General features: G+C 48.0%; 1 protein-coding gene across 1 annotated transcript in view; it reads left to right on the forward strand.

Annotated features, from left to right (window-relative positions):
• Positions 1–12,128, forward strand: part of CAPRIN2 (caprin family member 2) — a 701,412-nt gene that overhangs the window by 251,275 nt on the left and 438,009 nt on the right. The window contains 2 exon segments of the mRNA XM_030214677.1: positions 10,660–10,706; positions 11,642–11,890. Coding sequence (XP_030070537.1) covers positions 10,660–10,706; positions 11,642–11,890 — 296 coding nt within the window.

Genomic DNA, 12,128 nt, shown 5'->3' on the forward strand with positions numbered 1-12,128 from the left:
TGTGAATAAACTGCTAGACACCTCACCAGTCACAAATAACAGCAAAGATATACCAGATGTCGACAACCTTGCGAAATACTTTAAAGAGAAAATTATACAACTACGACTTAAAATACCCGCCAGCACTATTGAATACGTCTCACTCCTAGACTGTCTAGACCCAGAAGACGGAATATACCCAGCAGACAGAACCTGGACCGAATTTGAATTACTATAAGACCTAATTTCTGAAACACTTAAAAGATTTGCTAAATCCTACTGCAAACTAGACATATGCCCAAACAACCTCATGAAATCAGCTCCTCAACCATTTATAATAGACCTAACGAACCACGTAAACTTCATGCTACAAAACGGACTCTTCCCAAAGGAAAAATCTTACTCACCCCAATACCCAAAGATACAAAGAAAAGCGCAAGTGAAATAACCAATTACAGACCAGTAGCATCCATACCAGTAATAACCAAAATAACCGAAGGGATGGTAACAAAACAACTTACAAACTATTTAAACAAGTTCTCAATACTGCATGATGCCCAATCAGGATTCCGATCGAATCACAGCACAGAAACAGTATTAGTTACCCTAATGACTAAATTCAAACAAATGATCGCAACCGGCAACAATATACTCCTCCTACAATTTGACATGTCAAGTGCCTTTGATATGGTTGACCACGGAATTCTATTGCACATACTTGAATATTTCGGCATTGGAGGAAATGTCCTAAACTGGTTCAAGGGGTTCCTAACCCTGCGCTCATATCAAGTCACATCAAATTCAACTACGTCCGCTTCATGGACACCTGAATGTGGAGTACCATAAGGATCACCCCTCTCACCAACCATTTTCAACATAATGATGATCCAATTGGCAAAACTTCTATCGAATCATAACCTGAACCCATATATATACGCCGACGATGTAACAATATACATCCCTTTCAAACAAGACATCAAAGAAATATCCAACGAAATTAACCAAAGTCTACACATTATGAACACCTGGGTAGATGCATTTTGATTGAAACTAAACGCAGAAAAAACTCAATGCTTAATACTCACCTCCCAATACAACACGAATGAATTTACCGCCTTAAACACACCAAAACTAAACCTTCCAATCTCAGAAACCTTAAAAATCCTTGAAGTCACTATTGATCGCCATCTAACACTAGAAATCCATGCAAACAACACAACCAAAAAGATGTTCTACTGCATGTGGAAACTGAAAAGAATAAGACCATTCTTCCCAAGATCAGTCTTTCGCAACCTAGTGCAATCCCTCGTACTCAGCCACCTGGATTACTGCAATTCACTATACGCAGGTTGTAAAGAGCAAATACTGAGGAAACTTCAAACAGCCCAGAACACAGCAGCCAGACTCATCTTCGTAAAACCAAAATACGAAAGTGCAAAACCCCTACGAGAGAAGCTACACTGGCTCCCACTTAAACGCATCACTTTTAAAGTATGCACACTAGTCCACAAAATTATTCACGGTGAAGCCCCAGCCTACATGTCTGACTTAATAGACCTACCACCCAGAAACGTTAAAAGATAATCTCGAACTTTCCTCAACCTCCACTTCCCTAACTGCAAATGCATAAAGTACAAAGCGCTGCACGCATCAACCTTTTCCTACATGAGCACGCAATTCTGGAATATACTACCACGCAACTTGAAAACGATCCACGAACTAAACAACTTCCGCAAACTATTGAAGACCCATCTCTTTGACAAAATTTATTGTAAGGATTAAAACACATGAAGTCCACACTCTGTTTCAGAAATACACCAATACATTCTTTTCTGAATTCTCATTCCCCATAATTTTATCACATTTATACCGTTACAGAAAATGTTATACCAAATGTTCTTTTGCTAATGTTCTATTACCCTATCAGTTTCCCGCTGTCTCTTTCCACTGTTCTATTGTTCTTTTCCTCGGTCCTATTTCCTTAATGATACTTTGACTTTGTCTCTGCATAACTTCTCATAATGTAATCCATAACTGAGTTGTAACAAATCGTATTTCCATCATTTACAATGTATTGTAAGCCACACTGAGCCCGCAAATAGGTGGGAAAATGTGGGATACAAATGCAACAAAATAAATAAATATATCGCAAACCCACAGACACGAATTCGGTTATACATTATTCCAGTTTTCACCCCATTGCAGAGAGAGAATCGATCCCGTATGGACAATTCCTACTGATGAGAAAGTTGTGATACTAATGAGGATTTTGTCCGTCGTGCCAATGATATGAGGAGAAGATTTATACGACGAGGGTACCCCAGGAAAAGACCCATCAATAGGGTATATAAGAGAGCGGCTAGCAACCACAGACAATGGCTATTGGCTCCTAAGGAGCAGAGACCCACTGATGAGAATATAGTCACTTGTGTGCTACCTCATTCCACAATGACCACCACTATTAAGAAGATTATAAGGAGCCATTGGCCAATGATGCTTTTACATAGCATACCCACAGTACCTAGATTTTCATATACACGATCTTGCAATCCAGGTGAGATACTCAAATATCAAGGAGTGGAGCCTGTATTTATGGGGGAAAGTGGACATAGCAAGTGTGGCTGTTGCACGTACTGTAGATATGCTTGGGAGACTAAAGCAGTCTCGCATCCTATTACCAATCGTACGATGCAGTTACGTGGGAAAACTGACTAACACGGTTGGTGGTGTCTATGGCATCAAATGCCCTTGTACTATGTGGTACATAGGCCAAACGAAACGTAAGATCAAAATGCGCATTGGAGAGCACTTAAGTAATCTTCGCATCCATAAGAATGAAGCCCTGTTAGGCATTGGGATGAGATGGGACACTGAGGATGATTTATCATTTGTGGTACTATTTCATCTTCAACAAACTTGTGGTGGTAATGTGGTTTCTCAGCTGTTAAGGAAAGAAACACATTTCATCTATGATTGGCACACTACATCTCCTAGGGGCCTCAACAAAGCCATTGATTGGTGGACTATTATGTACAGCTGACATAGGGTATGACGTCATTGATGATATATATCGCGTACACATGCGCTGGCGGGTTTTCCTACTGGGTGGGGACATAATACTGTTTGCCTCCTGTAGTCTCCATGTAAAGTAGGAATATACATTGATTTATTATTTCTGATATTTGCAATACCAGGGTTGTATAGTAGTGGATTACATATTTGTTTTGATTTTAGAGTTCTGCGAAGCTTGTTCTCCTGAGGACGCCTTTTTGGCAAAACATGCAGCATGTCGGGAACGTGCAAGCATTGAACAACTGATATTGAATGGCATGATTGAGCACTATTTCATGATTTTTTATGATTTGCGTCACCAGCACGAGCAAATACAAAACGAAAAAAGAAAAAATGGAGAGGTTGCCTATGGACTAACAGCCTTGTTTTCTGTTGGGATACCCTTCATTAGTAGACATCCACATCATAAGCTAAGTACCACCGCTATTATTATTTAACACAGCAATGGCTGTATTGAACATTGTGCTTCTTTTAATCGGTAGGTAGGGAGGGCTGTGCCATGATGGTGGGTCCCAGTGGCATGTTTTAAGCTGGTTATGGCTGTGTCGCATGCATTGGCATTCTGAGCACATTCACTATTATACTATTATACTACACGTAATTGTTTTAGTTAAGTTTAATGTGTAGGTTTCTAGTATTGGCTGTGTATTTACAAAATAAGACTGCCATGCTGGGTGGAGTTCAAGAGCAAAGTACTGAAATGAAAAGGTTATAGGACAATAGTTATAGCCAATTCAATGTTGGGAAATGTTACATGTTTGAAGGAGATCAAACCCATTCATATTTTGTGGAGAAGGGGAGGGTAAAGGTTTAGCTATTTCAACTTGCCTATGTGTAGAGGAAACTTAGCTAGTTGTCCAGCTGTTGAATCTCTATACATCTGAACTTCACAGTTTGTGCAATCTAGAGCCTAGTTTACCTAAGACTTAGCAAGACTTCACTGGTTGTTATGGAACAATTGAGCCCCTCTACCTGATAACTCCTGCCTTGCCTTTAATCCCTGTCAATGAGATTGCCTGTTTCTCCGAGGACAAGCAGGCTGCTTGTTCTCACGACTGGGGTTGACGTCCACGGCTGCCCCCACCAACCGGAACAAAAACTTCGCGGGTGGTCCCGCACGCAGGGCATGCCCACCGTGCATGCGCAGCCATCTTCCTGCCCGTGCGCGACTGTTCCCGCTCAGTTTTTTTCGATTCCGCGCTGGAGAGAGACGTGTTACCGTCTCTCTCTTGGTCAGCCCCGGAAACCGGATCGCTGCCTAGCCGCGAATTTGCTCTTCTTTTATCGTGCGCGTTCGCGCTTCTTTTCTTTATTTTCTGTTTAAAAAAAAAAAAAAGTTGGTTTGTCCCCTCGTCTTAGCCGCGGGGGCGCCTCGTTGCGGCCTTGTGGCCGCATGGTCATTTCTTTTTTGGGTGTGCTTTTCACCGCTACGATCGACGACTTTGACTTCGCCGACGCAATTTTTCCGTCGATGTCCTCGAAGGTACCGAGTGGATTCAAAAAGTGTGGTCGGTGCGGCCGGCAGATCTCGCAAACAGATACCCATGCTTGGTGCTTCCAGTGCCTTGGCCCGGAGCATAATACCAAGACGTGCACCTTGTGTCTCGGCTTGCAGAAGCGGACACAGGTGGTGAGGCAAGTTTGTCGGGACCAACTTTTTGGAACTTGCGCCGGCCCTTCGACGTCGACGGCTGGATCTTCGGTACCGATGTTGACGAAATCAGCACCGACGATAGCATCGACCCCAGGAGCACAGGTACCATTGGCCCGCCGGACCACCGGCGATGGCGGGGGTGAGTGGCCGCGCGGGCAGTCGGCCCCGGCCACTCCCTCTACCCAGGGCCATCGGGACTGAACCCTGTCAGACCCGATCCCTCGAGGCCGGGGGGGTTCTACCTCCTCTTCATCTCTGCCACTGAGCGCCGATGATGGGCACCGAAAGAAGACCAAGAAACATCGTCATCGGTCACCCACGGCTCACGGGACTACTAGTTCCGGCGCCTCCAGAGATGACTCGACGCCGAGGAAGTGGCAGTGCCGAGAGGAGCGTTCCCCCTCGGTCAAAGAGGTGTCGCTGCGTCCGACAATGGGTGCTTCGGTACGGTCTCCTGGACCCGAGCAGCTTCCAGCACCCACACCGGCCCCCCTGCCTTTCCCGATAGCGGGCCTTGACGAGTGCCTCCGAGCCATCCTTCCGGGGATTCTGGAAGGGCTGATGCGCCAGGCCTTGCCGGCACCGGGGGTGCTTGTGCCCCTGGCGCCGTTGATGGAGGTGCTGGCGTGCTCTAGCCCGATGCCGAGGCTTCCGACGCCGCTTGCGGTACCAGTGTCGACCGCCACGCAGGTGGAATCCCCGTCGATGGAGGGAGCTTCATCCCCGCTGGCATGGGAGTCCACCGCTCGACGCCATCATCGAGGACATGGTTCCTCGCAGTCGAGACGGGCCCGGTTCAGGTCTGAGCTGCAAGAGCTCATGTCCGACACCGAGGAAGAGGCCTCGTGGGGGGGAGGAGGAGGACCCCAGATATTTCTCCTCAGAGGAGTCTGAGGGCCTTCCCTCCGACCCCACTCCTTCACCGGAGAGGAAGCTCTCGCCCCCTGAGGGCCTCTCCTTTGCTTCCTTCGTCAGGGATATGTCTACATGCATTCCCTTCCCCATGGTCTCTGTGGATGAGCCGAGGGCTGAGATGCTCGAGGTCCTCGACTATCCATCACCACCTAGAGTCTTCCACGGTACCGTTGCACAATGTCCTCAGAGACACTGCTTCGGAACTGGCTGAAGCCATTATCTAACCCCACCATTCCCAAGAAAGCGGAGTCCCAATACAGAATCCACTCTGACCCAGAGGTGATGCGGCCCCAATTGCCTCATGACTCGGCGGTCGTGGACTCTGCTCTCAAGAGGGCACGGAGTTCGAGGGATACTGCCTCGGCGCCCCCAGGGCGGGAGTCTTGCACTCTGGACTCGTTTGGGAGGAAGGCCTACCAATCTTCATGCTCATGACCCGCATCCAGTCGTACCAGATCTACACGAGCATTCACATGCGGAACAATGTGAAGCAACTGGCGGACCTGGTCGATAAGCTCCCTCTGGAGCAGTCCAGGCCTTTTCAGGAGGTGGTCAGGCAGCTGAAGGCATGTAGAAAGTTCCTGTCCAGGGGTATCTATGACACCTGTGATGTGGCATCTCGAGCTGCGGCCCAAGGTATAGTGATGCGCAGACTCTCCTGGCTGCGTGCCTCTGACCTGGACAACCGCACCCAGCAACGACTGGCGGATGTCCCTTGCCGGGGGGATAATATTTTTGACGAGAAGGTCGAGCAGTTGGTGGACCAACTACACCAGCGGGAAACCGCCCTCGACAAGCTCTCCCACCGGGCGCCTTCACCATCCACCTCTGCAGGTGGACGTTTTTCTCGGGCCAGGCAGGCTGCGCCCTACGCCTACAACAAGCGTAGGTACACCCAGCCGGCCTGAAGGCCTCAGGCACAGGGACAGTCCCAGCGCGCTCGTTCCCGTCAATAGCTTGCGCCTAAGCAGCCCCCTGCGCCTCCACAGCAAAAGCCAGGGATGGGCTTTTGACTGGATCCATGGGAACATAGCTGCCATCAAAGTGTCCGTACCGGACGACCTGCCGGTCGAGGGGAGGTTGAAAGCTTTTCACCAAAGGTGGCCTCTGATAACCTCTGACCAGTGGGTTCTCCAAATAGTGCGGTGCAGATATGCCCTGAATTTGGCCTCCACTCCACCAAATTGCCCACCGGGAGCCCAATCCTTCAGCTCCCATCACAGGCAGGTACTTGCAGAGGAACTCTCCGTCCTTCTCAGCGCCAATGCGGTCGAGCCTGTGCCACCAGGGCAGGAAGGGCAGGGATTCTATTCCAGGTACTTCCTTGTGGAAAAGAAAACAGGGGGGATGCGCCCCATCCTAGACCTGAGAGGCCTGAACAAATACCTGGTCAAAGAGTTCAGGATGCTTTCCTTGGGCACCCTTCTACCAATGATTCAGAAAGATGATTGGCTATGTTCCCTGGATTTAAAGGACGCTTACACTCACATCCCGATAAAGCCAGCTCACAGTATCTCAGACTCTGCCTGGGGACACGTCACTTTCAGTATTGTGTGCTGCCCTTTGGGCTCGCCTCTGCCCCACGGGTGTTCACGAAGTGCCTCGTGGTGGTCGCGGCGTATCTACGCAAGCTGGGAGTGCACGTGTTCCCGTATCTCGACGATTGGCTGGTCAACAACACCTCGGAGGCAGGGGCTCTTCGGTCCATGCAGTGCACTATTCACCTTCTGGAGCTGCTGGGGTTTGTGATAAATTACCCAAAGTCCCATCTCCAACCAGTCCAATCTCTGGAATTCATAGGAGCTCTGCTGAATTCACAGATGGCTCAGGCCTTTCTTCCCGAGGCGAGGGCCCACAACCTCCTGTCCCTCGCTTCCCAGACCAGAGCGTCTCAGCAGGTCACAGCTCGGCAGATGTTGAGACTCCTGGGTCATATGGCCTCTACAGTTCATGTGACTCCCATGGCTCGTCTGCACATGAGACCTGCTCAATGGACCCTAGCTTCCCAGTGGTGCCAAGCCACCGGGAATCTAGAAGATGTCATCCGCCTGTCCCTCAGTTGCCGCAATTCGCTGCACTGGTGGACATTTCGGACCAATTTGACCCTGGGACGTCCATTCCAAATTCCGCAGCCCACGAAGGTGCTGACGACGGATGCATCTCGCCTGGGGTGGGGAGCTCATGTCGATGGGCTTCACACCCAGGGACTGTGGTCCCTCCAGGAACAGGATCTGCAGATCAACCTCCTGGAGCTCCGAGCGGTCTGGAACGCACTGAAGGCCTTCAGAGATCGGCTGTCCTACCAAATCATCCAAATTCGGACAGACAATCAGGTTGCAATGTATTACATCAACAAGCAGGGGGGCACCGGATCTCGCCCCCTGTGTCAGGAAGCCGTCGGGGTGTGGCGTTGGGCCTGCCAGTTCGGCATGCTTCTCCAAGCCACATACCTGGCAGGCGTAAACAACTGTCTGGCCGACAGACTGAGCAGTGTCATGCAACCACACGAGTGGTCGCTCCATTCCAGAGTGGTACGCAAGATCTTCCGAGAGTGGGGCACTCCCTCGGTGGACCTTTTCGCCTCTCAGACCAACCACAAGCTGCCTCTGTTCTGTTCCAGACTACAGGCACACGGCAGACTAGCATCTGATGCCTTTCTCCTCCTCCATTGGGGGACCGGCCTCCTGTATGCTTATCCTCCCATACCTTTGGTGGGGAAAACCTTACTGAAGCTCAAGCAAGACCACGGCACCATGATTCTGATAGCGCCTTTTTGGCCCCATCAGATCTGGTTCCCTCTACTTCTGGAGTTGTCCTCCGAAGAACCGTGGAGATTGGAGTGTTTTCCGACTCTCATTTCGCAGAACGACGGAGCGCTTCTGCACCCCAACCTTCAGTCTCTGGCTCTCACGGCCTGGATGTTGAGGGCGTAGATTTTGCTTCGTTGGGTTTGTCTGAGGGTGTCTCCCGTGTCTTGCTTGCCTCTAGAAAGGATTCCACTAAAAAGTTACTTTTTCAAGTGGAGGAGGTTTGTCGTTTGGTGTGAGAGCAAGGTCCTAGAACCTCGTTCTTGTCCTGCACAGAACCTGCTTGAATACCTTCTGTACTTATCAGAGTCTGGCCTCAAGACCAACTCAGTAAGGAATCACCTTAGTGCGATTAGTGCTTACCATTACCGTGTAGAGGGTAAAGCCATCTCTGGAGAGCCTTTAGTCGTTCGATTCATGAGAGGCTTGCTTTTGTCAAGACCCCCTGTCAAGCCTCCTGCAGTGTCATGGGATCTCAATGTCGTCCTCACCCAGCTGATGAAACCTCCTTTTGAGCCACTGAATTCCTGCCATCTGAAGTACTTGACCTGGAAGGTCATTTTCTTGGTGGTAGTTACTTCAGCTCGTAGTCAGTGAGCTGCAAGCCCTGGTAGCTCATGCTCCTTATACCAAATTTCATCATAACAGAGTAGTACTCCGCACTCACCCTAAGTTCCTGCCAAAGGTGGTGTCGGAGTTCCATCTTAACCAGTCAATTGTCTTGCCAACATTCTTTCCCAGACCGCATACCCACCCTGCTGAACGTCAGTTGCACACATTGGACTGCAAGCGAGCGTTGGCCTTCTATCTGGAGCGGACACAGCCCCACAGACAGTCCGCCCAATTTATTTCTTTCGACCCCAATAGGAAAGGGGTCGCTGTCTGGAAACGCACCATTTCCAATTGGCTAGCAGATTGCATTTCCTTCACTTACGCCCAGGCTGAGCTGGCTCTTGAGGGTCATGTCACGGCTCAGTGTTAGAGCCATGGCAGCGTCAGTGGCCCACTTGAAGTCAGCCACTATTGGAGATTTGCAAGGCTGCGACGTGGTCATCTGCCCACACATTCACATCACATTACTGCCTCCAGCAGGATACCCGACGCGACAGTCGGTTCGGGCAGTCGGTGCTGCAGAATCTGTTTGGGGTTTGAATCCAACTCCACCCTCCAGGACCCGATTTTATTCTGGTCAGGCTGCACTCAGTTAGTTCTTCGTAGGTCAATTTCTGTTATGCCCTCGCTGTTGCGAGGTTCAATTGACCTGGGTTCTTGTTTTGAGTGAGCATGAGAGCTAGGGATACCCCAGTCATGAGAACAAGCAGCCTGCTTGTCCTCGGAGAAAGTGAATGATACATACCTGTAGCAGGTGTTCTCCGAGGACAGCAGGCTGATTGTTCTCACCTACCCTCCCTCCTCTCCTTTGGAGTTGCGTTTTTTCCTCATTCTTTTGCTTGTCATTCAACTGAGCGGGAACGGTCGCGCACGGGCGGGAAGATGGCCGCGCATGCGCGGTCGGCGTGCCCTGTATGCGGGACCGCCCGCGAAGTTTTTGTTCCGGTTGGTGGGGGCTGCCGTGGACGTCAACCCCAGTCGTGAGAACAATCAGCCTGCTGTCCTCGGAGAACACCTGCTACAGGTATGTATCATTCGCTATCCTTCACGCCCACTCCCTATAACCATTAAACTCCATTACCACTCCCCCATGAGTGCTTTTTATTTGCACAGGCTGTATTGTCAGCCTTTGCAGGGAGAAGGGGGGGGGGGTTCAAATACCATCTACTTAAATATGCCTTACATCCCCCAGCAAGGCAACTGTCATGGGCCCCTAGAGTTTCCAAAATAGTGGAGCCTGCTAGCTGGCATCGAGGACTCCTTCCCATTTTTCTGTCCAGTATCTATAACAGCAGCCCTCTCTGATTCTTTGCTATGCTTAGCAAAACCTCCCTAATTTATCTTAACTGCCTAGACTTGTGTGGCAAACAAGGTGGTACAGAAATTTTAGGTGAAATTTATAGTATGAACTGGTTATTTTATCACACAGCTTCAGTAGATGGGTACCTTTTGGAGACCTTGTTAATCCTTGGAGAGACTTCATTTCAGACTAGAGAAAGTAGGGTATACTTTCTCAATGCTTTTTTCCAGAGGTTAGAGTGAAAGCATCACAAAACTAGTAAGCAGATGTGAACATTTCATGTTCAGATCAGAAGCTCATTTAAACGTTTTCTTTCCTAGTGTCTCTTATGGTGCTTACACAGTCCAGTGACAAACACCCATGTGAGGTAAGATTTCTCATTTGAAAACTTTTCAGTAAGTTGCCACTATACTTGTTTCTAGCTCTACCATTGGTCAGAATCTCTCATGTTATGCATTTCAACTCCTAGCTACACATTTCATAAGTTTTAGTTCTCCTGAAAGAAATGAGATTCTATTTATAGCATACATCATTTTGGTTGCTAGCTGATTCTGTGACCATTAAATTTAAATGTATAATGGTGTACAATGGGAAAACTTAATTTTTAAAATGTAATCTTAAATGCAAACTGATGTCCTGTGGCTCTGAAGTATGGGATATGTTCAAAAGATCTAAGCATATAAAATGGGCACTCAACTGCATACATCTAACAAGTTAAATTTTTAACTCGGCTGTCTGGATGAGATGTTTGCAGAATCACTGTACACAACTTAAGCAGAAGGGTCTGCCCGGGATATGGGGAAAATGCTAATATCTTAAAATCACCTTGATTTAAGTCAAGGTGATATATAGCTGGTATAGCTAGATGTAAGTTACATTGTCACACACTTACCACTTTATTCTAGTTTAATACACAGAACAGTGGGGTGAGGGGGAGTAGGGAATGGAAGTGATATACAGTGTAGAAAGCTAATGAGAAATCCAATAGCACTGATACCAATGGATATCTTTAAGGATATGAATTCTGTTCTGTACTAGTTGGAATCTGGATTGACATGGGTCTGCATACCTAATTTTATCCAAGTGAGTTGAATGCAGATTGTGCTAATGCAATCAAATGTGTAGCTAGGGAGAGTCCCTTTATTGGGATAGTTTTACAGACTTGTATTTAGTTTAGTGATCTATTCCAATGGAATGGTGACAGGTAGTTCTTGCTCACTTTACTCTTTAGATATTTACAACAATCTGATACCTTTCAGATATTCCTGTCAGATTTATCCTGTCATACATTTCCCCCCTTAGTTCTTGAATAGACAGTATTTGCTTGAAACTGAACAACTTAAAGATCCAGAAGAACCAAAACCCTGGGAAGTTGGATTCATTAGAAAGCAGCAGTCTTCAAAGCCTTGGGAAATACATACTGAAAAGCAGCAGCATGAGCAAAAGGAGCAGTTGTCACCACAGTTGCCTTCTCCAAAGCCTTGGGGAGCTGCAGACATTGTTCCCAAGGAGCAGCCTGTACAAAAAAAGGTGGCAATGGAACCTAAAGAGGTATAACTAAAAGCTGAAGCACCTTGCATGCAGTACTGAAAACGATTAGTTATGGGGCCAGATCCAGACACCTAATATTAATCAAAGTGAGATGTATGGAAGGTCTACAGCAGGGGTGGACAAACCAGTGCAGCAATCCAGTTGTCTGTCTCAATAGCAGACTATGGACTTTTCCTCCAGGAACTTGTCCAAACCTTTTATTAAACCCAGATATGCTAACTGCTATTACCACATCCTC

The sequence above is a fragment of the Microcaecilia unicolor genome, chromosome 9 (genome assembly GCF_901765095.1).
Source record: "Microcaecilia unicolor chromosome 9, aMicUni1.1, whole genome shotgun sequence".
NCBI lineage: Eukaryota > Metazoa > Chordata > Amphibia > Gymnophiona > Siphonopidae > Microcaecilia > Microcaecilia unicolor.